This window comes from Rhopilema esculentum, chromosome 10, assembly GCF_057945365.1.
Source record: "Rhopilema esculentum isolate cy_ngs chromosome 10, ASM5794536v1, whole genome shotgun sequence".
Classification (NCBI taxonomy): Eukaryota; Metazoa; Cnidaria; class Scyphozoa; order Rhizostomeae; family Rhizostomatidae; genus Rhopilema; species Rhopilema esculentum.
The window spans coordinates 4,379,254-4,404,563 of record NC_142824.1 but is presented as its reverse complement, the minus strand read 5'-3'; the positions used below and the strand labels follow the sequence as shown (position 1 = coordinate 4,404,563).

At 36.4% G+C, this 25,310-nt stretch overlaps 2 protein-coding genes across 3 annotated transcripts in view; both read right to left on the bottom strand.

The window, feature by feature from the left end:
- Positions 1-18,715, bottom strand: part of LOC135692414 (kinetochore-associated protein 1) — an 86,419-nt gene extending 67,704 nt beyond the window's left edge. The window contains exons 1-25 of one of the 2 annotated variants that reach the window (XM_065210526.2): positions 18,356-18,715; positions 17,960-18,131; positions 17,137-17,257; positions 16,480-16,540; positions 16,068-16,122; positions 15,330-15,390; positions 14,673-14,753; positions 13,865-13,899; positions 9,102-9,212; positions 8,569-8,659; positions 8,188-8,252; positions 7,455-7,573; positions 6,894-6,945; positions 6,440-6,538; positions 5,391-5,431; positions 4,931-5,017; positions 4,659-4,734; positions 4,159-4,287; positions 3,422-3,511; positions 2,952-2,999; positions 2,386-2,447; positions 1,839-1,944; positions 1,158-1,301; positions 777-833; positions 221-337 (exon numbers count right to left, since the gene is read on the bottom strand). In XM_065210526.2, coding sequence (XP_065066598.2) covers positions 221-337; positions 777-833; positions 1,158-1,301; positions 1,839-1,944; positions 2,386-2,447; positions 2,952-2,999; positions 3,422-3,511; positions 4,159-4,287; positions 4,659-4,734; positions 4,931-5,017; positions 5,391-5,431; positions 6,440-6,538; positions 6,894-6,945; positions 7,455-7,573; positions 8,188-8,252; positions 8,569-8,659; positions 9,102-9,212; positions 13,865-13,899; positions 14,673-14,753; positions 15,330-15,390; positions 16,068-16,122; positions 16,480-16,540; positions 17,137-17,257; positions 17,960-18,100 — 2,049 coding nt within the window. In that variant the 5' untranslated portion in view covers positions 18,101-18,131; positions 18,356-18,715. The remainder of the gene's footprint in view (positions 1-220; positions 338-776; positions 834-1,157; positions 1,302-1,838; positions 1,945-2,385; positions 2,448-2,951; positions 3,000-3,421; positions 3,512-4,158; positions 4,288-4,658; positions 4,735-4,930; positions 5,018-5,390; positions 5,432-6,439; positions 6,539-6,893; positions 6,946-7,454; positions 7,574-8,187; positions 8,253-8,568; positions 8,660-9,101; positions 9,213-13,864; positions 13,900-14,672; positions 14,754-15,329; positions 15,391-16,067; positions 16,123-16,479; positions 16,541-17,136; positions 17,258-17,959; positions 18,132-18,355) is intronic. The other variant, XM_065210536.2, reaches the window with a different exon arrangement.
- A 1,452-nt stretch (positions 18,716-20,167) lies between these two features.
- LOC135692443 (kelch-like protein 12) lies at positions 20,168-25,279 on the bottom strand. The gene is made up of 2 exons (XM_065210569.2): positions 22,336-25,279; positions 20,168-20,867 (listed from the first exon to the last, which is right to left on the bottom strand). The coding sequence occupies exons 1-2, from the start codon at positions 23,625-23,627 to the stop codon at positions 20,363-20,365; spliced, it is 1,797 nt and encodes a 598-aa protein (XP_065066641.2). The 5' UTR covers positions 23,628-25,279; the 3' UTR covers positions 20,168-20,362.
- Positions 25,280-25,310: the final 31 nt, after the last annotated feature.

The window sequence follows — 25,310 nt, the reverse complement described above, 5'->3', positions numbered from 1 at the left end:
CCACATTTTTATAATACCAAGTCAAGAATATTGAGAGCTATAAAAAGGTCAATGGTTTTAGTGATACAGATGAGCGAAGCTTCTTTGACTTTCTGCGATTGATAATTCCACTACGGACCAACTTGATGTATCACAAAATAGAGTAGCTTGCTGAATGCTATTCAAGATACACACGCAGTACATTTATTAAACACATTACAGACCTATATGTAATACATACTTGCATGGCAAATTGTGCAGGGGTGGCATTTCCTTGACCATAGTTACTTTTTGCCACATCGGAGAATGTCTTGAACATGACCTCAGCCAATTCTAGTGCATTGTGAGGCCAGTTGTCCTGCAACGCGGCTTATGCATTAGCTTTTGATAGTCTAAAAATTCCACAGCCTAACATTTACTAATTCTAACTTTATATAGAAAAGTTAGAGTTTCTTTCATGCTCTTATTCTGTAAAGAAATCGCCGATTCCAATTGGAAATTAATAGGAATTTCAGGAGGTTTAAAATTAAAATTATAATAAAGAAATTCTATGAAATTTTCGCTTGCAGAGATGCTTAAATTACAGAACAGAGAATACAATCAAACACTCTTCTTTACTTTATTTCTAAATATGCCTTCAAAATATTCATAAAAATCAATTTTATAAAACTAGATCTAAATTGTGGTAAAAACTGCGTAACAGTAAGACAAGAAAACAATTCATGATTAAATATAAAGAATACAACAAAATAGTTAAGCTGTCATAAACTATGAGGTGTATAAAAACATTAACTCACTTTTTCTGTAATTTCCATGTTCCTTGCTCTGGCGTCAAGCCACTTCACTAGCTGAACCTTTAAAAATAATTGCATTGATAAAAGAACATCACAGGTAAAATAGGTCTTTAAACTTTAAATGAAATTTTTAAATGCTATGACATCATGACTGAAATAGACCAGATTTTCAGCTTCCTGGATTTTCAAATCTTATATAACTTTGAAAGCTTGCCAAGTTGATAGATTTCTTATTCAAAAATATTTTTGTTTTTATCGTTGATAAAACCCGATTGTTCATTTATCTTTAAAGTGCAAATGTCAAATTCCCAATGCCGTGTTTCCTGCATCAATGTTAGGTAATATACATATTAATGTATCAAATGGACAATTACATCAACCTACCTGTCCATCAGGCACTTTGGTTAAAACAAAAGGAACAAAATCTTCTTTCAGCCATTTGATGATCTTACTTGACGGTGTACTTTCGGGTATTGAGGAGAGTAGTGGCTCTAGTTTTGCGGATGTAAATACAGCCTCGAGCTCAGACTAGTGGTGAAGAGAAGAATAATAAAATTTTTCTGAACTTTGAAAAAGGGCTATAAGCAAAGCTATCTATCAGCGGTATTTTTTGCATGCGTGAAGCTTAAGAGAGAAACACAAAGTGTTTGACACAATTCAAAAATTATATGCTGATGACAAAAAAGTCATAAAATGACAAAATCAAACTTTGGTGTGTAGAACAGGAAAGTATTAATTAGGTTTAACTCCGAGTATCACGCTGAAAGCAATAATTAGCCAACTGATGATCAAAACAAGAGTTAAACTCGACATAGTAGATCAGCAGCATCGTTAAGTGTTCAACACATAACAGCGTGTACAAGTATGTCTTTTAGATTTCATGCACCCTACAACTGAGGAGTGAAAAGCAGCTTCGATAATACAAACATCATATCACCAAGAAGACGAGTCACAGAATGAAAAACCGTGACAGGCAGTCAAAACAGGTTCTCGATAAAAAGTATCTAGGGCTGGATGTATTTACGTGTCACAGCCCAGTTGATTTTCAATGAAACATAGACATACCTGATGTCGACGCCAAATGACAATGGCTGCAGCAACATTAGTTTCGAAACAATTCATCACCTCGTTCAAGAGGGAGGCATTTAAGAAGGATTTCCATGCATCAGCGCTAAAATGTGTATAGAATGACATTGTAGTGGAGTTGGATGGGGACTTAATAAGGTACTTGATCTGGATTGAGACTTTACATAGTTCCTTCTAAAAAACAACAGCATAAAGGAAAAATTCACATTTTAAAGGGGGCTCAGCCCCTTGCCCCAAGCCCGTGGATAGATTATTTGAGACATAATTGAATAGATAAGATACTTTTAGCTGGTTTAATACATTAAAAGATTATCTATCCTTGTGAAAGAAAAAAGATGATAAATTACCAAGAAATAATCAGTTTTTGTAAACTAAGTTAGCCATAGAATTTTCAAAAGTGGGATCGAGATCACGACCTTCGGGCACAGCAGGCACAGTAATGATCGATTCAAAAACTTTCGCTTAAGATTAAAACAAGCTTCAATAAAAACTAACTGCAAGGATGAGCGTGGTTTTTACGGCCTACCTGAACTTTTTTGAGCCAAATGCGACTTCAAATGTTATTAACCTGTTCAGAGCATCAAGAAGCTACAATGGAAGAAATAACATTAGCAAGGGTCGTTAAATAGTTGACTTCATATTACCAGCACCTTAACGGGAAAAAACTTCACCCTACTGTGAATATCTATACTTGTGGTATTAGCTTTAGTAAAGAATACATTACTACAGAGGTCTTGCCTAAAGTCGTATAATTCAAGGGCAATGGCGCTCATAAGCTGTCTACTTAAATTTAAGCAATTCTTAAACAATATCTTCCTAAGATAGAATGCTTGAAACTCGATTGACATAAAATATGCAATGGGATATATAAATTAATTAGCATGGTGTATGGCGGATGTCAGAGGAATACTTCTTCCATTTGATGTGTTTCCTATTACTCCCACTTCGTCTGGATTACGAGGCTAAAGCTGCATTTTCAGCCGATACAAACCATTATTAATTAAAAAAAGAGTTAAAGAAAAGGTTTTGATGACAATGTTCTCTACTCCATAGCAGATTAAACTGGGAAATAAATTAAGAAAATGCTCTTACCGACTGCACATTGGCAGTTGATGTCCAGCTTCCATCTTTGGAGTCCAGCTTAAAAAGTCAATAAATGTTAGGCCTAATTTTTTGTACAAGAAACAGCAAATTCTTCTTCAGACTGTTTTTATGAAAGCAATGCGTAAAAAATTTCAACTAAAATGACTGGGAGAATTTTTCAATCGGGATTTTGTGTCCAGATACTTTAAGGAACGTACAGTTTCACATACTTGGCCTTTATCGATGGGCATTAATAACGGGAAAGTTCGTTAAAAGACAATATTTGGAAGCAGAGATTAACTATTGGCTCTGATACCAGCAAGACGCACTTAAAAGTAGCATTTAAGCCTTTGGGCACAACAGCATTTACTTCGACATTGGGTTTAAAAATTTACAAGATGGATTAGCACATAGGGTTTGAAAAGTAACAACATAAGAAAAAATAAATCTTGTGCCTTGGCATAAGACTTAAAACTTACTCTTTTCTTTGCATATTTTAAGAGATCAAATGTTGCATCGAATGTCCTGAGTGTAGCATCAATACAGTAATTAATTATCTGCGATGTATCCTGGAATTACAACAAGAAATTTTAGTTGATAATTTTATCAGGGTTAGATGCTTAACCCTGTGCTCTGACCAGCAACCAAGCTAGAGGTGGGGTCTACCCACGAGGTTCACACTTAGAGGGAAGACCAAGAATTGCTCTAAAACGATACCTCTTGGTTTCCCTAAAGATTACCTTTTGATGCCTAATAGAGGTAATTAATAGAAATATAAAAATGGATATACAATTAGAATTTCATTGCCAAAAGCAACAAAACACTATTTAAAAACCTACCTACTGTACAAATATATTAAAAAGGCACCCTGTCATGTTGTTCGGGAAACAAAATAAAGTCATATAAAATGTACGTCCTTATTTCTGTAAGCTTAAAGGCAATTTAAAAGTTTAAAAGTGCCAAGATTTATAGCATAACGAGCAAGATTTGAAAAATTCTAACTCTTTAAATTTAAATGAAAATTTTTTTATCAGGTTCTCAAACTTAATCGACTTTTTTGTTGTGGAAAAGTTGGTCGTGTTTGATATGTTTCTTCTTGATGTTTTAGCAGGAATCGTAAGTGAAGTTTGTCACTGACAAAGCAGAAACAAACGAAAAAGCAACGTTAATACAGGCTTTATAAATAAAACAAAATATTTCTCTACAGTAAACTGACCGTTATTCTGTCCAAACATTTTTTCAATTCTTTAATACTATCTTCGTATTCTTCATCTGTTTTAGGGCCTGATCTTCCCCAGGGCTCAAGTTGGTTTAATATTGCGGACACTTTTACACAATAGACGAGCTGCAATGGTAGAATAGTAAAACAGTTTAGAATGATTTCGTTAATTTGTAGATAGTTTACCTTTAAGGTGACAATTTCTAGTGAAATTAGCCAGAAAACAAAAGTGAGGGAACAGCTTGCCAACTGGCTCGGGTCTTGGTAAATAAATATACCTTCTCAGGATCGGGTTTTGTGTTTGAGTCTTTTAAAATAAGACCGTGTTGTTCAAGACACCTATTGAGGTTTTTAACATATATTGTTGTTCTATAAGCAAATTAATAACGTACTCACAGTCACATCTAAATCACAAAGCTTGAATTTGCTAGGAAAACAACAGCTTTTCAAAAGTATTGGGGTAAGAACAGAACGCATTGGCAGACAAAAATTCATACCTCCACATCAAGGTTATATTGTTTAGCAAATTCAATGGCCTGATCAAACTTCTGTTTGTGGAGAAGTCTCATAAACCTATTTTGAAAAAAGAAAAAAAGTAAAAATGACATATCAGTATGTTTTTATCTTACTTATTGTTTATATATGTACTACTATAATCTACCTTATGATCTGCTTAAATCTAACTCATAGCAACGCTGCGTGCATGCTCTTAACTTTCTCTATTTTTTGACGTGTTGCCACCATTTGCAACTCATAATTCCTCACTTACCTGCTGCTTGGCAGTGCTTCAGTAAGGCATCGCAGACGAATGCTTGAAATGTCCATCTCATCCTTAACCACTTCATCTTCGAAAAAGCTAATAAGAATGACAAATGTTTACATTAATTACTCCTAAAAAGATTAGACTAACTCTGTTCATCTAGGCTTTCATCAAGCATTAAGCAAATGGTATCTGATTTGGAAATGCATTTTCTATAAACAACTCTTCAACAACAGCATTATCTAACTGAAAATAATTTCAGCTAGAAAAAGGTCAATTAATAGCAATATTCCTTATCAACTCGTAAAGAAGCTTCACCTAGGTTATGCAACATGAAAGCAGCTCGCTGGCTGCATTTGACAAATATCATGTAGCTGGCAATGGTATTAACCTTTTATTTGTCTTGAGCTGAACTGGAAGTAAGCAAAGCAAAGTCAAAACAGCGAAACGTAGCCACCCCTAAACTTACCTCCCACAGTCTTCTACGCCTTCGATGAAATAGATAGTGTCCTAGAGTTAAAAAAGGGAAACATATGTCCTAGAAAAATATACAGTTTAGTACAGCTAAATATAAGCAACAAATAAGAAAAAAATTACGATCACAAAAGCATTAACTATGGGAAAAGCATCGTAAATAAACGAATTAGTTTTGTTGCATTCTTTATAAGAGACCGAATAAACTTAAGACAGGAATTCAAAAGTTGTTCGACGCGTTCAGGACTTCAGTTTGGTTAGACAAGATTAAACTTCAACAGCAGTAAAAATGCCAGGAATGGTCGTGCAAAGAGCATCTTATGCAAACTGAAAGAGCCCCAAGCAATTATTAAGCATTATGCTTTGTACGTCTTGAAAATGCTTGTATTTCTACTTGAAATTTAACTTTAATGGTAGCTTAAAGGCAGTCTGTCCACTTCGTGAGTGGCTAATTCTAACTTGAAAGCCTCGCCTTAAAAGAGAGTCTCCCTCGGCCTTTTCAATATCCAAAATAAGTTATTCTGGGTCAACACGACAAAAAATGCCTTATCTTTACATCATCGAAACTGACTTAGACGTTTGACACAAAAGAAAATTAACAGAAACACGCTCAGGGAAATTACGCTATTGTGGTTCTTCATTCTGATTGGTTATTTGTGCATTAAACCAACGTTGCATGAATATCGTGGCCATGAAAAAGATTTTGAGAACAATGGGGGACATAATGCCTCCAAAACAATTCTAAAACTTTTTAGAGATAAAGTCATCGGAAGATATTCTTTCTAAGACATATTCATTGACACATGTTTTCTCTCTCTTTCTGAGGCGCTAAGGGCTAACCATACCAACAATTCGACTGATTAACAAACAGCTTATGTTTAAACTCATAATTCAAAATATTCGAGTACTAATGCAAAAAAGCAAAATGCTAACATGCGATTGTTGGTGTTAGAGTTCTGATAGGACTTGCTAGAAGATTTCCTGATACTTTTAAAGGACAAGACATCGTCATTTAAGTTGCTAATTGTGATTAAAGAATCATACCAGTTGGGAATCCACTGAGGCAAGTGTAGAACAGGCGGATACTTGCAACGTGTACACATGCTCAAAGTTTGGCAGTGAGTAGACTTGAAGCAAGGACTTCTACGATAGAAATTGTACAGCTATATAAAGATAAAAGGGCAGATTTGCAATCTAATGGACAGTAAGGGGAGATTTACAAATCTAACGGATATAATATGTCAAATTTAGAAATCTTATAGATTAAACAATTCAGATAAACAAATCTAGCATACCTTATAAACATGTCTGACTTACAAATCTAATAGATAAATAGGGACAAGAATATTCAGGGATGACAGAATATTCAGGAATGATAGTTCTGTTTAAGCGTCAGACTTTGAATTGTGGCCCTCAATAAAAATTCATTTCAGAGAAACACTGTAACACTGATAACATTTTAAATTTATTTGATGAAAAGTTGCCATAAATACATCACCTTATTTTCCGGCATCGTTAATACCACCAGCTTGATATCCTCTGAAGAATCCCTGTAAGGACGAATCGGGTTACAATGGAATGGATCACTTAGTGAAACATTAGTCCAATGTGCATTTACAGTAACAGGGTAATATAACCTACAGTGTCTGGCATAATTACTTGGAACACTACGGAGCCCTGGTTACGTTTCCTATTTTATATAATACTTTGGCATCTGCCCCCTATCTACAGAATATCGTCGATAGCTCAGGCAAATATCTAAAGGGTTTCTTCTGATATATGAATTGTATATATATAAAAATTAGTGAACATCCATATCTTCTGTTCATTTCAATTAAAATATCAATACAGTTCAATACGTTCAGAATTAAACTTGACTTGACTGGCCGAATTACTTGCCAATGTTTAAACTATTGATGCTACAAAAACAAATTGTTTCGATTTTGACATAAAATACGTGTTTGCTTGGTAGAACAGGATATCACAATACTACAACTCCTAGATGCATGGTCTCTTTTTCTGTTAAACTTGCGAGAGAAGTTGGAAAAAGGTTATTTACTTTGTCCTCGCATCTTCTTCCACCGGATTTGTCCAATAGAGAATGAAATCTTTCACTTGAACATCATTGTAGAAAATCAGTGGCGTTAATGTGTCCGTTGACCATAAACTTATGCGACGCTTTTGAAAAGAAAGACATGAGGTTTGCTAAATTTGCTAAAATTTAACTTTAATCTAGTTGTGATTCGAATATGAATGGGGAAAATGAAAAAGATATTATCTTAATCCGAATCCTAATAAGACATTTTTAATGGTTATCAATTACAGCAAAGCTTTTTGATTGCAAGTAAAGACTGTCTATGAAATTGCATAAACTCTGATCGAACACTTCGTTATAATTTCTCTAGCAGTTATTCACCTAGAGATTTCTGTACGATAGCAGCAGATCTTTAACTAAGAGTGGCAGACACCTGGGGGGCGGTCGCCCCCCCCCAATACTTTGGAGGACAATTGTCTTTTGTTCTAAAACAATGGGGAAATGTGACGTCATCTTAGCAAAGCAAGAGGCTTGCCCCCCCCCCATTATTTGATCAAGTGTCCGCCCCTGCTAACTAGGTTGAACCCAGTCAAGTCAACCTGAAGACTTGAATCACCAAGCGAATTGACGAAGTAGCTTAACAACGCAGAACCGATCCATTACTACATTGAGCGTTCCCAAGAATATTAGCCATGAAGTAGATAAACATCCAACAGGTATATAAGGTTAAGATTCTAAGAAAATCGTGAGAAATTACCTCCGTGTCCAAAGCAATAAAATATTCTCCAGAGGGGCTTAGAAGGCATTTCAAATACCCAGTGCCTGCAAATAAAGTTTAAGCCTAGTCAACTGGAAGAACAATTTGATTTTAAACTTAATATGATATAATCCTGATACTTTTTCCATTTTATTCAATTTTTCTATATAACAAGGTATATGGAAGATGCACAATATAATTTCATGCTCCAGTTCCAATAGGTAGTTTTAATGAAGTTTAGCTCGCAGACTATGAATCACTTAGTAGACTAATGTCGAGGTTGCCAGCACTGCTAAATTGAACGAAAACAAGGCTCTTAGTTCGTAGTTTAGCAGACTAACGTCATTAGTGATTTTGCAATAATACAATGACGTCACAAACCTTCATCAAAATAGTCACAGGCTACGTCAGCCATCGAAATTTTACCATCATCATCATTCTCCCATACACTTAAGCCATAATCGCCTTGCCCCTAAACAACGAAAAGTAAGAAATTAAGTCTTATACCTCTACAAGTTCTATACACGCCATGAAATCCCACCGATCGTCCAAGTCATCGATAAGGGATTCAGTATAGAAGTCTTTATTTGAAATATCTGAAATATATTTACTCTTTGTTTGAAAATACAGGGCCACATAAGCGTTCCCTTAACATGTCTTTAGTTTTTTGCCTATTCTTTCTCCAAGGCTATTTTTACAGGAACTTTTCTCTCTGTCCAGAAAATAACTAGAGCAAAGTAACGGGGCTTGCTTTATCTCAAGAGCAAAACATGTTCTACAGTAAGCTTTTCAATAAATACGCATTTCATGCAGCTGCCATTGTTAGCTTCGAATGATTCACAATGTCCCATTGCTGGACCATTGAGGCTAAATTGAAGTATCTTTGAGAATATTAAACTTAAAGTGCGACTTACAGCAATGAGCAATTCTTCTCCTTTCTCTCTTTCGTAGTCAATGATATGGTCAAGTGATTCCGAGTGCACAGTGGACACATTGACAATCTCGCGCGAAATTTGCTTCAAAACCTGCGAGAAGTTTTTAGCGTATATCAAGTGAATAAAGCGAGCACGTTTTGAAATAAGAAGACAAATACCAAATTATGTGTTCTACGAATGCTGCCTTTATGAAATATCTGTATATCAAATTAAACCACTCTAAATGTCTTCCTTTGGACATAGACAAAGGAAATAACTTGAAGGAAGGGTGTCTTCCCATGAAAATACAGAAAGATTATCTCACCACCAAAACAAAGTAGATTTGAAATTCATATTGTATTTCTTGGAAAACTGATTGAGATTTGTGCATAAAAAACTGATTTCATTGACACATGATATTATATGATACAATGCAGGGGCGGATCCAGCGTCTGCGTTTGGGGAGGGCCATTTATGAAAGAAGAGGAGGCCTGCGAAAATTTCACAGACACGCCCTTCAAAGTCTCACCGAACGCGGGAAACGCCCCTTTCTATCAAAAAATTTCATAAGAAGGTACACTCTCAGAACACTGAAAATTAAGAAACTTCATTGCTGCGAGAAACTTCCAAGCGAAGTAAAGGCTAAAATACATGATGAAAAATTGATGAACTTTGGCTAATCGTGTAAACACGCGCTTCTTTAGTTAAACTGATGAAAAACGGATATAGAAATAACTTTGGGGAAAACTGACATAAAAAACTGATCGTGTATTTCAGCCTTTACAAATATTCATATTGAATATTTGGTCAGCAGCTTTCGCGCTTGACTTGGGAGGGGAACTATGACGCATCAGAGTTCGTGAATGACATTATAATTCCTGTGTTCAAGAAGCCGGCATAAGACACGTACCCTTAAGATGAAAAAAAGATTTAGAAAATGAGCAAAAGTCCCCACGTATTTGGTGCGTATAATTTGAATGGTAAATTTTCAAAATGGGTAGTCACCAAAAATTCATCGCAGCATAACAGGCAAAGCTGAGTAGTTATAGGTACTGTTTTGCTTTTGTTGGAAATAGTGACGCTTTTTGGGTATCACAATCGCAATAACACGATGAACAATGTTTGAACTGTAACCCATTTTAGCCATAACTTTCTCAACCATTAACGTTTGCAGACGTCATTCATTCATGATCGCAGTCATGATTTGTGTTAAACCATAGTCCATATGAGCCGCGAGATCCGGTCACATCTAATTTTGCATTGAACTATTGTTTTAGGCTTATCATAATTCTTGTGTTACACATCCACTTGCAACTTATTGCCTCACTGAAAGCGAGAGAATAAAGCCGACTGGAGGTTTGATTAAAATGTCTGGTCCGCCAAAGAAATCAAGAACTCTTGAATCATTCTTCTCAAAAAGTAGCCGCACCAGTTCAGTTGGAGATAACCCTGAAATCTCTAAAACATGTGAAACTACCACTTGCCAAGAATTTGAATCAAAATCTACTGGTGAAGAATTCGACACACATAGCCAAGTTGCGGTAGTCCAGGATTGTCCTGAAGAGGAAACACACCCAGACCTCTGTTGTATGGCGACACAAGTAAATGTTGCAATATCTGATAGATATGACATTGGTAGAGCTATAATGAAAACAAAACGAGGAGAACAGCTGACAGATAACGAAAGGGAAGCATATTTATCGAAGAGGTGGGTGCCGCAGAGAAGGGATGAATATCCATTTTCTGAAAAGAAAAAACCAAAGAATCAGCTCATGGTTGGTATGTCCTCGACAACGAAGCGTTTTCTGGGTGAAAATCACTTGAAAACCTTCCCCTGGCTAGCTGTCAGCAGAGAGCCAAAATGTTGCGGTGCTTGGTGTGTTTATTGCGTTTTATTCAAGACGTGCGAGAGTGGAGGTGGAAGAGGTGCACAATACGGAGGTGGAGCAGGCCAGTCAATGGGCAAACTTGTTAACAAGCCTCTTGTAAACTTTTCAGACTTGACAGGGAAAAATGGAGCCCTCACAAGTCACCAAGAAACATCTTTTCATAAGACATGTGCCATAAAGTACACGGAGTTCTTGAGCCGTGCAACACCTGGGAGTGAGAAGGACGTTCGATCAATAATGAACATTGAAAGGCAGAAAGAGATTGAAAGAAACAGGACTGCGCTGGTTCCCATCATCGACACCCTTCTAACATGCGCCAGGCAAAATATTGCGCTTAGAGGCCATCGTGATGATGGACCAGTAGATTCAACTGGGATGGAACCCAAGCACAATGATGGAAACTTCAGGGCATTGCTGCGATTGAGAGTACGGGGAGGAGATACAAACTTGAAAGATCACTTGAAATCTTGCAAACGCAATGCTTCTTTGGTAAGCAAAACGATACAAAACGAGCTAATTGCCTGTGCAGGAAATATTGTCAAAGAGGACATAGTAAGAGATGTAAAAAATGCAAAATTCTGGACAATAATGGCCGACGAAACCCAAGATTGTGCGAAACGAGAACAGTTGGTCATTGCAATTCGTTACGTTGACACAAAAAATGTGCCAAAAATTATCAAAGAAGAACCGGTCGCAATTTTAGACCTGATTGCAGACATAAAAAGCAGTGACCAATCAGATGAAACAGAGCACAATGAAATTAAGCTATGTGGCAAGGCAATAGGGGAGACTCTACTCCGCCATATAAGTGAGCTTGGGTTGGATTTGCAGTACCTCGTTGGTCAAGGATATGATGGTGCTGCATCGATGTCCAGTGAGCGAGTTGGTGTTTGCTCCTTTATCAAATCTGCTGCGCCACTCGCTGACTACTTCCACTGCTGCATGCACGCGCTAAATCTAAGTTGTTCTCGAGCCGCAAAGATACCAGCAATCAGACATTGCATGGATGACATCAAAGATATCAACAATTTCTTCAAGCATGCGAAAAGAAACAGCTATTTGCAAGCAGTCATAGCACGAGAATCAATTGAAGAGCTTCAGCGACGGCAGTTGGTGACCCTCTGTGAAACAAGATTTGTCGAAAGACATGAATCAGTTTTGGTTGCACGACAGCTTTTGCCTTACATCGTTGTGTGCTTGGAGGAAATGCTCGCTTGGGACTCATTAGATACAAGAAAAGATGCCAGGAGATTGTTAAAAAGTTTGCAAGACCCTCAGTTCCTTGTAGCGCTAGTATTGGCCGAGAAAGTGTCTGCTGTACTTCGCCCAGTGTCCCGTTCTTTGCAACAAATTGGTAGCGATCTTGTGAAAGCAATGTCGACGATTTCTGCGACACAGTCAAAGCTTTACACGTGGCGTAAAGGTGAAGAAAATGAGTTTGCTTCGATGTTTGAAGAGGCAATGCTTCTTGGCGAAAATATTGGAGTGACCAGAGAAGAGATGCACGCAATTCCTCGAGCAGTCAGTCAATCCAGGTTCAGATCAAATGCAGGTGAAGCCAATCAAAAAGCCATTGATTATTATCGTATCAATGTGTTTTTACCTCTTCTTGATGAAGTGGCTGGAGATATGAAAGCAAGATTTGGTCCCCATCAGCAGAAGATTGCGACGCTTACAAGAATTCTGCCTTGTTTCGTCAAAGAATCAACTTGGCAAGATATTTTGCCTGCAGCACTAAAATACGGAGTCTTTTTAGACCCCTTGTCCATTGTTGAAGGAGAGTATGAAATTTGGAAGCAGCAATGGCTGTCACGTGGAACAAGTACAGTAGCAAATACCGCTATCGGCGCTTTAGGCGACTGCCAAGGTGATGTATTTCCTAATTTGCATACATTACTCAACATTCTCACTGTGCTACCGGTGACAACAGCAGAACCCGAACGACTATTTTCTAAACTGAATAGTACCCTGACAGCAATTCGGTCAACAATGTCTGAGGAGAGATTAGAATCCCTACTTCTTCTGCAAGTTCACCGTGACAGAACACCAACGAGCGATAAACTCATTGACTCATTCGCAGCATTAAAATCAAGACGAATCCCATTAAAGCTGTAAGTAGTTAAAAGATGGACAAAATGACGTTGCTATTATATCGCAATACTCAACATTGAAACACACCACTTCTCGCGCAAAATGAGCTCGCATGTAGCTTTTCGTTTCAAAGGCAAAATCTCCGATAACGTTTTTGCTACGATATAGCTACTTCCTTTTCAAATTCTTTTCTGAATATATTGACATCAGTTGGGATCACTGATTTCCACAAAATTACTCAATCAAAGCTCTCATGTTTCTATGCTCGCAGTTAGTGTTCTCATGTAATGTAATAAGTAATTTTGGTTTGTTAGTTATATAAACAACTAGTTTCTTGTTATGCAAAAACTTTTACCTTATCAATTTACATGTTTAGTTAATGTATTTACTGTCTTTTCATTCAAAGTTTCTCGTTGTCGAATCGTTTGGGGGGGGCCATGGCCCCCCCGGCCCCCCCTGTAGATCCGCCAATGATACAATGACTTGACTTTACAATGATATGACGAAAAGCCTGTTGTCTAAACCATTCAATCGGTTCACAATGGCTAAATTTCAAGCCTTGAACCTTTTGAAGCTTAGCTTTGAACCAGCATTGTTTTAAGAAGGGAATGCCGCGGATAATATACCAAATTCAACCGTAGTGAGGCTGTTGGGAGGTATTACAACTATCAATATTCAGCAATGATAATCATCACTCTTAATAATAAGATGAAAAAGTTTAAGTGCGGGTATATAAAATAACATAATATATAAACTGCCAGAAACTTCCTCAACCGCGCTTACCTCCTTTGTACCGTCAGAATCTTCTGATGAAATAGCTACAAATAAAGATTAAGATCAAAATAGTTCTAAGATATTCCAAAATTGAAACATTGTTATTTATGTGGCTTTAAATGAAAAGACGAATATATTTGAAAAATAAAGTACAAATAATGTTACAATCAGCAAGAGCAGCTCAAGAATAGAGTTGTCTAAGTTTCACTTTAAAAACAAACGGGTGGCCATTTTCGCGAAGCTTCAGCACCAATTCTGTAAACGATGAGAAAAAAAGTATGGTCCATAAAAGCAAAAGGCATTTCTTCCCCTTGTTTTTTCACTTCAAGAAATGTCAGAAGCTATAATGAGTGTTGGTGTATTTGCTTGCAATAACTACCTCAAATTCAAAATAATCAGTTAAATTAATCTGCCACTAAGTGAAACCAGGTAAAGAATCGAAATCTAGCTTGTGCTTGTGTTTAGAATAAGGCGGCTAAAAATTCAGCATATACGTTGACAAAACATCAAGGCTGATAAACATAGAACTGCATCATTTCTTCAGGTAAACCCCCATAACTTTACAGATCAATTAACATTTTCTTCGCTACAAAGTTTTTCAATCGTCAATTTTCCGCAAAAACAAGATAATCCAACGAAGATCATAAAGCTATGAGATCATTACAATAGTCTCAAGCCTTACAGCCTGTATCATTTGACGTTGGCCTTTCTTTGAACTCATTTAAATATTCTTATAAATACTAAAACGAACGTAGGTGATTTCATACAAATAGAATGTGCAAATAGAATATAGATAGCAAGGTAATGAGAGCTTTACCGTCATCAAGTTGTTTCAAATTTATGTTCTTTAATTGAATAAGAAATCCTTGGCTTGGAAGAAGCTTTAATTCATACACCCCTGAATAAAAACAAATCATGGTCAACAATGAGAGCACAAACAATAATTCGCTGACATTAAAATTTTTCTTTTGAACATATGAGACGTTAATACTTTTTCGGGTTACATTGGATTCCAGTTAATGTAGCATATGATGTCTCAAAGTTGAGCATCATTTGTTAGAAACCAAAAATTAGAAAAAAGTGCTACACCCTGCTAGAAAAAAAGCAACACCCTGTTAAAGCCTTGTTGGGATGCCAGGGCATGGAGCAACGCAGGGATGCATGGGGGTGCACAGGGATGCATGGGGGCACATGGAGGGGGTTGCTGAAAGATTTAGCAATTATATTTATTTGCTGTTGTTTTGCTCATTTCTTTGGTGACTTGCACACCATGCATTTTAGCTTTTCCAGGGTCTCTGCTTGTTTTCAGTGCTATTAGAATGCAACAGTTCATTGGTCAGAAGAAGAAGAAGCTAGCATGAAAACATTCTAGGATTTAGGATTATATTTATATGCTGAATATGTCAACAAGTCAGAGTATAACAAAAATAGTTCAATACAAGCTAAAAAAATCATTTAGCAAAAAATGACATGCCTGCATCTCCTTGATTGAAGACTAAACTTCTGAACTTCTGTGTTTCATTATTCAAAATATTCTACAAGCAATATCAGACAAGATTTTATGAATAAAAGGGAACTTATGGGAATAAAAATGATTCAGATGTGGTGCATAGCACAAACAAATGTGACAGTCAGTGTGGCTATTTCATGTCATCTTCAGGGATCATGTAAGCAAATTTCATTTCATTAGCAAACTGGCCCTTTAGCTAGTTGAGCTCCTTTTGATTGAAAGTGCACTTCTTTGATTTCTCTCTTTTATATTGTGTTCCTCGCCAAGTTGATGTTTTAGTGAGGGTGAAAGTGTTGATGAGAGTGACAGAGGTAAGACACTGGCAGAGATAAGACAAAAGCTCCTATAGGTGCATTTGCGTGAATCAAGGAATCATTTATACCAAAATAGGGAAATTTAATGAAAAAATGGGACACAAACTAAAACAGCAAATATTGGTTTTTGCCCCTTTAAAGTTGTAGAGTCTTTACTGTTAAGTGGGAATCTTTTCTGGCAAATTTGTTGATTACAAACATATATTTTCCCACTAAAATTATCCTTAATCTCAAACAGCAATGCTCTAGCATCAAAAAATTGGTCTATACCACATGGTATAAAGACTTATTAAAGTAAAACCATATTGCTATGCATTTGCTAAAATACCAATTCAGTACTAAAGCTTACTCATCGAACTGTTCAACAAGACATATAATATTACATTACCTGACTAAAGATGACTTGCTTAGATGGGATATGAGTCAGATTCAAAACACCAGAGCTACACATGATAGATATATAAACATCAGGATAATCTTAATCTACAATGTTCAGTTTAAGATGAATTTATTGCAGGTTTGAAACTAAATTGCATGCTAGAACACCTCTAAAATACATCATGAAAACACACATTGTATTATGCAGTATCCCTTTAAATCCAACTTAGCAATTAATGAAATAATGAAATATTAAAGGCTCAGCAGGAGGGAAACTTTGTCCAAACACAATAATTTTAGATAGCAGAACTTTCTGTTTATTGGAACTTGGAATCATATACAATTTTGAAGTTGAGAATGGCCTTTCTTAATCAAATTTTAACTGAAAAAACAAACAAGTAGAAAAGAAGTATTCAGATCACCTTTCTCCCACAGCCATGAAGTTTGAGTCTGAATTCCATGCAACTGCATCCACATTAGTGCCTAAAATACATGTTTAAACAAACAAAATAGACCAGTCCGGACACAAAGTCTTAAATACCAATTTGTTTTCATATCATCATTTAGGTTTTGGATAATGGTAAACAATAACACTGAAGTTGATCCAAAATGGCCAAGGAAAAATGACTAGGAAACAAAGTAAAACACAAAAGCCATTACTTTTTGCCTAGTATTGCATACTTTTGTTGATTCTAATTTAGGTCATAGAACTTAATTTGAAAAAGCATCTTTTACAAGTGTGTGTCTTCTAAACTGAAAAAAACATGCCATATAGAATAGTCCCTTGTAGACCAAAAGCTACATTGTACTGTATTTTTATTTGTATTTGTTTCTGACTAGCATCCGAAGGTAGTTTTTAGGATACTGGGAAGCTTATGCTTATCGAGCAGTGTCCTGGTTCTTCCTTTCAATGTGACCACAACTTGTGATCCTATTCCTGGAATTACAGAGAGCTGGTAACTCTCCTCACTCTGGGTGGAAGGTTGGTCATGCCAGGGACTCAAACCACAGACCCTTGTGTCTGTAGTTAGCATCTCTAACAACTGGACCATCCTCTGATTTTTACTTTAAAAACATACCAAAAGAAAAGTGGACTTTTGGAGCACTACAACTTTCATCGAACAGCACAACATTGTTTCCAATGACAAGACAGATTCCAGCTTGATTTGCAATAGAAGAAACTGTAGGACACCCCAAGTGCTAGAATGATTGAGAAAACAGCATTGCAATATACATCATTGGGCAATCTGCTCCACTTTCAGTGGCCAAGTACATTGCAAGTATAATTATCCAAGAAAATAAAACTCACTCAAAAAATATGAAGTAAATTAAATTCCAACTTTTTGAATTCTTTAACTAAGTACACTGCCCTAGGGGAAAATGTCATAAATATCAGGGTGGAATCCACCTGTGTAACTCTCATGCAAGATATAGACCAATAAACAACAAAGCTCCAATTGAAAATCTTTAGTCCATGATGGATATCTCAGACCCTTTACATGTTCTACACTAGCATAAATAGTATGTCAACATGGCTTCTAATGATGGGGGTAGTGGGACATGTGCATCCCCAAACATTTTTGCAAAAAAGGAACCTGCAAAATAAAATCAACATTTTTTGCACATGGTTGCATGATATTGATATAGGTCATACCATATTTGCTAAAAGTTCACCACAACTTCATAAATTATAACAATTTTTAAAGTATAGGATATCTTCTAACAAAAGTAAATTTCACAAATTGTGGGTGTCCCAAATTTTGTCTGTCCAAAATTACCCCAGTTTAGCTTCTCAGATGTCAGGTCGAAGGCGTATGGACCATCAATTTGAAAATGCAAAACGGTTTTTTCAAACGTTTTTAATGTTTTGTGTTATCCAATCAAACATGAAAATAATATAACCTCTTCGTCTTCCTTTGGGCTGATGCAAGCTAATGTATCAACTTGGTACAGACTTGAGCCTTTTTCGTTCCTAGGACCAAATCTTTGAGTTTCTTCTCCACCCACCAACCCAGCATCGATATCCAGATCATGCCAGCCCATTTCTGTGATCCAAAAAAGGAATACAGTATCACTGAAAGATATTTCAAATGTTAAATAAAGTAAGAATATTTCAAAAATTATTTTTTTCAATTTGGAACGGTTTTAATTTTAACTTAACATTGCATTTGCAAAGTGTTTGATCCCTGCGTAATTTTCCACGCTTCAAAACGTTGTATAAAAATCGCCTATCAAAAACCTATTGCATGATGAAAATGAAATCAGGCTAACCAGCAAAAATATTGAAATTTCATGTACCTGCTGTTGTTTGATAAGCAAAGCAGTCTCGACAAACGAATACAGTACGATAAATATTATGAAGACAAATCTGGCTAAAAAATGGCAGACTACAACAACAACAGACGATTCTCCCGCCTCTTGGAGTACACCACAGGGGAACAGGCTCACAAAATTTGGAAAAAATGCGTCATTCCGTTTTACCCCTTTTTTATAAGAAGACTCGGCTTCAGTTTCTGCCTGGCGTTTCTTTTTTTCGCATAAATTCAGCTTCTGTTTCATTTTCCTTCTTGAATGAATTTCCACTATTTAATACATATATTAAAAACCTTTCTAGTCTTTTTTCTTTGTTCACCTTTCGTCTAGCTATTCCCCTCAGCCCTCCACACCCGCTCCACTTTCAAACCTGCGTAAGACCACATGGTCTGAGCTTGTGCATTAAGGAGTTTTTTGTACTACAATTTGAGCAAAAGAGGTCCAAAAATAAGGAACTTTAAGAGCTACTCTAGTAACTTCAGAAGAATTTGCCCTCCCCCCGTCGCTTATTAGCACCCCCCTTCTATTAAATTTTACAAATCTGTCATGACCAGAACACGCAATTTTCAATTGTTAATAATTACTCTTGTTATGTTTGTCTATCTTTATCTCTAACCATCTATCCATTATCAAGTAACCAGTGTCACCATCCTACTAATTCCATTGCCTTTTTATTAAAAGATTTACCAACATCCACTCCTTCTATCAGCTCCCCTCTGCTATTGAAATTTGCTGACATTTTATTGAAAATTGGCCAACCTGAACCCCCTTCTATTAGCAACCTCCTTGTAATGAAAACTGGCAGACATGAACACCCCCTTCTATTGAAAACTGGTCGACATGAACACCCTCCCATTCTATTAGCAACCTCACCCTTCTATTGAAAATTGGTTGGAATGAAGACCCCCCCCCCTTCTATTACCTCCCCCTTCTATTAGAGACACTAGAGTAGGCCTCCAGCTAGGTTCTTCATAAAAAGCGTGTAAGGTAGAAAGTGTGCAGGGAGGCAAGAACAAATTTTGGAGTGGGGTAAGGGGCTTTATTCAAATTGGTAAAATACAATTGGTAAAGCTTCACAGTGGCAATAAGAGATTACTACAATGGCAGCTGAACATTTGAATGCTTTGGCATTATTGCACGTCCATCGTCCAGATACAGATTCGATAGATTTAAATGAAATTGTAGATTAATTCAAATATATATCCGATTTTATGCTTCGTTTTACTTGTAGATTTTCATATCTTATATATCTATACATCTGTACGTTACGATATTTTCTTTAGGTTTCTTTGAAAAACGTGTTTATATCGAGCCAAGTATAAATATGCTTTGCGGCACATCATATGAGAAGTTCGACGTTTGAAACGGGCCTTATTGCATTTATAGTTGGAGGCCCCTTACAAAAATTATTTACTTGAGAATTATCACAGAAAACACTAAAGAAGCGTTGCCCAGGAAATGGGTGTGGTACAAAAAGGAATTTTATCTTTTGAATAGCGAAAGCATACTCGACGGTCTAAAGTGAGAGAAACATCCGTTATTGTCACTTGAAAAGATAACTTGGGTAAAACAACACTCTTTGTGTAAACCTATGGATTGTGCGACCTTGCGCACCCAAGAAATGCTCTAAAAAGGCAGGTTTGGGAATCACTAGAATTCAATGATCATTCAAATCTCACGGTCTGAAGAAGGCGTTTTGTTGGGTGGGGTCACCTCGTATGAATAAAGTTCGGATCATTAATAAAGAATAAAAATAACTATAATGGCTAAGAAAGACTACAAAAGAGATACCGAACGAATTATGAAATGCTTTATACTGCTATAATTCCGCCGATTACAAATACCGAAATTTTGCTATTTGTTATAAAAAGATTATTAAACAATTTCGTCTTGTTTACATTAATAAAATGCAATGTACAAAGACTATATTCCAAGGTAAAGGTGTGAAAGATAATTAAAGATAAAAAAGAAACAGATAGGCATTTAGGTATTCTAGCTACCCATGTTTAGACGAGAAAAGTTTCCGAGTTGTTTACTTAGATGAACATTTGGTACATCTATCGTGCAACAGTTGAGTCCCATTAGCTTTGAAAATAGCTTCATCTCCTCCTGCCATTGCAATTCATTGAAATCGAGTCTCTCGACGTAATCAAGATATTGCCAGCTTGAATTTCGCCCTCCAATTACATACATAGAATCGCCCATGATACATGAAGATGCTCTCCATCTGGGAACGGTGGCGTCTGCCATGAGCACCCATTGATCTCTATCAATATCGTAGGCTTCTACTGTACTGAGACAACCATTATCACCACGCCCTCCAACTACATAGATGTGTCCATTGAAAAACTCTGCAGTCGCTCCAGCGCGAGGACACGACATGTCAGCGACAAAATTCCATGTTGATTCCGATGGGTTAAATTTCTCTACAGATGCAAGCTTCCAGCCACCAATTGCAAACAAGTGTTCACCGTTAGAAACAAGACAATGACTGTATCTGTGAAGAAATATATTGAAATATGAAAAAAATTGAAATGCAAAGACTTTCCATCATATCTATTTATTAGAAAATGACTGAAAAGACAGCCTGACTAGCTAGTTGCTCCTAGAAAATCATAAAACTGGTCTTGCGTCTACCACAAATCTGCCCTCATTCAAGCAGGAGACCCAATCAAAAGGGGTGCTGTTTTTAATGATCCTAATAATTTCTCTAGATCACATGCAACAACAAAAAAGCAAAGTGTGTATCACATTTTCCAACCACCATACAAGATTTTTCTAAAGAATAGATTTTTTAGATTTTTTTGGGGATTTTTCTGAAAACAAATGGATGTTTAGCAGTGTCATGTTATACAAGATTTTACTGGAGTGACTTGCTCCTCTCAAATTTGAAAATCAATTCGACCTTGTTGAAGCTTAATATAGTGAGGTAGATTGTTCTCTACTCAAAGTCAGCATGATGAATTTCCATTAATTTTTTTTCACTATCATAACCATCCTCTTATAGACTACAGCCTCTCATTAAACAAGGAAGGGATTCACTTCAATTTATTCATTTCATTTCTTGTAATTTAGACAAGGCAATACATGCTGTTTTGTAAATAATTTAAGAAAAATAGTATTAAGATGTGCACTGTAAAATAAAACAACCTTTCATAAATGTCTGCTATTGTATAAACTCTAAAAAACAGCAAAGGCTTTTTCATTTTGAAAAGAAGAAAAACATGAACAAATTCTAGTTTTGATGTACGATATTTGTCATTAGATATTACTGTGAATTTTCATTAGTCAGAAGGTCACAAGTCTTTTACTTACTTGCTTAACTTTAAACTTTACCCATATTTGCTTATATATTTAGTACAAGGACAAGGCACCCCAAGATATCTTATCAATCTTAAAATTCCTACAACTTCATTAGAGGTAAAACATTTCCAGAATGTAAGTGAAAGCAGCCCCTATCAATGGTAAATACTCAAATCAGTTGTGCCATGGAGGAGGGCTCAGGGGGTCTCAGACCACCTTTCAAAAATTCACTGAGATTTCAGGGTCTCGGCCCCCCTTTAACAAGCAAGCAAATGTTTGGTTGGATGAATTTCATATACACAAATAAGAATCTTTAACACAAATGCAAGTCTACCAGGTGTGGTGATGGGTTTGGTGATGGGTGTGGCTTCTTGAATTTGCCAATAGCACATTTCCTCTTCCTAAATTATAGGGAAGCACCAACCACTGATAAATTTTATTTGGAGAAGAGATATTGCATTCTAAATGACTAAATGAAAAGATTACCAACAACTATCTTTAATATAAATTATAAAATAGCCATTAAATTTTTTCCAGCACCTGCAATACAACAGATCTGAAGGAGAGGAAATCGTATTTAGCATAAATTTGACATATTCTTTGATAAGTGAAAACAAATTTTAAAGAAAATAAGTTATTCCCTGGTTATATAATTTGCTTACCTTGGCTCATTCAGATCACTTGACAGTTGCCATATGCCAAATGTTGGGTCATAAAATTCTGTTGTACATAAGGACCTGAAATTTCCATCCAGTCCACCAGTAACATAGATCTTTCCATTTAACACAGCAACTGCTAACGCCTTTCTTTTCGTTATCATGGGGTTAACTGTTTTCCATTCATTTCGAACAGGGTTGTAACATTCAGCACTGTCCAAATGACCTTTATGGCTATTAAAACCACCAATAACGTACATAAAGTCCCCTACTTGAGCAACTGCATGATCTTGCCTAGCAACATTCATACAAGTAAGGGCAAATGTTTTTCTTTCATCTGGAATTAAGGCAAGACATGACTGCAGGCATCTTGTTCCATCATAGCCTCCACAAGATAGAACAATTGTTCGTTTGTCAAGACAGTCTCTAGGTTTAATGTGCTTACCAACTTGAATTTTCTCCCCAGAACAAATAATTTCATGTTTTGCAAACCAAGCATCTTTGAACAAAATTTGCATACCAACCCTGTCTTCTAAATCAATAACATCACTACAAAAATCTTTAGTGAATGTCAGCATTTCGTCAGTTAGAAACTGCAGACGCACTTCTTGAATTAGCAAATTGAAATGTTTACCTCTTTCGTCTGGGAATTTTCTTATCCACTCGATCATTGATTTCAAAACATCATCTTCGTGATTAACTTGGATATCACTGGTTGCCAAAATCTCACGAAGTGGGTTCGCTGAAATCAAATGGAATTCGTCAGTACTAGAGATTGCCAAAAATTCTTTCCTTAGCAAATCTTCAGCTTTGTTAAGCAATAGCTGGCATTCGTACTTGGACGCAATTTCCCGTATACCAAGGCAGTTATTAATGTTAAGAGCATCGAGTAAAAATTCTTCGCAGAATTTCCGTAAAGACTGCATCAAAAGGAAAGTGGATGCATACAAGAGTTCTTCAACGTTATCAATAGTTATGTTGATTTTGCAGCTGTACATGTACATCAGAATTTGCTCCAATATTTTAGGGCTAATGCTACTATCAGACAAATTGATTTTCCCCTCTGCTTTCTCCTTCATGTCAGAGCGAAGCATACTTTCTAGGACCGGTGAATTGCTGGCCAAAATGAGGCGATGTGCATGGAACTCAACTTTACTGGAATAGATAACAACATCAGTGAAAGCTCTGATTTTCCTATAAGTATTTATTGTTGACAATATATTTTCCTTATGCCGGGCATCTATAAGTCCTTGATTTGCCTGAACGAGGGGCGATATTGGCATCCTGACGGCAGCCATTTTACGCCCAATGTTTTGATTTGGAAAGCTGCTCTGCTGAGTGTTTGTTTACATGTTTCTCCTGCGCCGCGTCAGTTTCATGCACAGAAGAATTTTGTGCTCCGCAGACCAAAAACATCGAGGCGCGAATCACTCTACACCTTTCGTGAAAATCCTATTGTTTTATCTGAAAATTCCCAGAAATCCTTTTGTTTTAGTCAAAATCTCGTACGCTATTTGCAAGAGTGAATCGCCCCTCGGTGTAAATTATTACCGGACTGGTCTTCAATGGTGAGGAGCTTGCATCATGGCTCAGAGTGCAGTCAAATACTAAATTTCCGTCAAATAGAGGAATTTTATCTATTATCATATCACATATCATGGCATATTTTAACACACGTACTTTATCAGCTAAAAAAGAAAAAGCTACCGCTATACAAATAAATATCAATTTTTCATGAAATCTGCTAGCTTTGCGTGCTCTAGTTTGTGAAAGCTGAGTATGATCAAGCTTTGTATTTAAAAAACAGCCCCATAGCTCATGACAGTTTTTCAGATTACCCTCAAGCAGCGCCATTGATCCGATCTAAATAGCGGTAGTATGTTCTTTAGTTGTCAAAGGGAAAAGAGGGCATTCTTAATTTTACCTTCTATGTTTTATGTTGCTTGTTAATATAAGATTCTCACCCACAGTAATGCAAAGGTATTAAACTTCCTTGACACGTCTGATTCTGATTGGCTCTCCAATTACAATTGCGTTTTATCGAATTGCCACAAAAATATATACTTTTGGTAACAATTAATTAAATGCTCATAAACAAATTCCTACTAAAATAAACGAGGTCTTCTTAATGTCCACAATAATTTTATAAACCCCTCCCCCGAATAAGCCACTATCCAAAAATGTCAGCAATAAATAAGCTCCCAGGCGGCTAATTCGAGAATTTACGGTATTCTGCTTAATCAGTGTTCAAACTGGCGTGACCATTCTGCAAAATTGTCAACCTCAGTTTTTAGATCATTACAGATTTCGTCAAAATCTTCAGTAGAGAAATTTACGCTGGTGTCCTCCACTTACACATGTCTGAGGTGCATTTTTGAGGCACTGCTCAAAGTCATTGACATTCAGCATTAAGAGGAGAGGCCTCAAGAACTAATCAGGAGGAATTCTACATTGAGCCGTTTTTAGGCCACATTTTTTCTTACGTCAAATGAGGCACCGTGCAGCCATTGGGCTAGCAGGGGCTATTGTCACTCCCATCTTTTGCAATAATAGGTTAGAAAACATTTTGGAAAGTTTTGGTGCTTTAAAAAAGTGAATTAAACAACAAACGACATCAGTTTATATTTTTCATAGTTTTATCACAACTGATCCCTGCTGTGGATAAAATACAAACACTAGGAAGGTAAAATGTGGGTCTCTCTAACGGCAAAGGCTTGCATCAACAGGCAACCTCACAGCCAGTTAATTCTTTGAATATCTATCAAAACTGTCAAACTACAAACCTATTTTTCATTTTTCTTATAGATAAAGTCCATACAAAGACGGTACTAAATCAATTGTGAAATGAATTGATAATACAATAGAAGTGGGCTTAAAGAGCCTCGTACAACCCAATTTTAGTGAATCAACACCTAAAATTGCTGCAGAATTGCCTAGATAAAACTTTTTAAATCCTAAATTTCTTAAAACTTTGACAGACG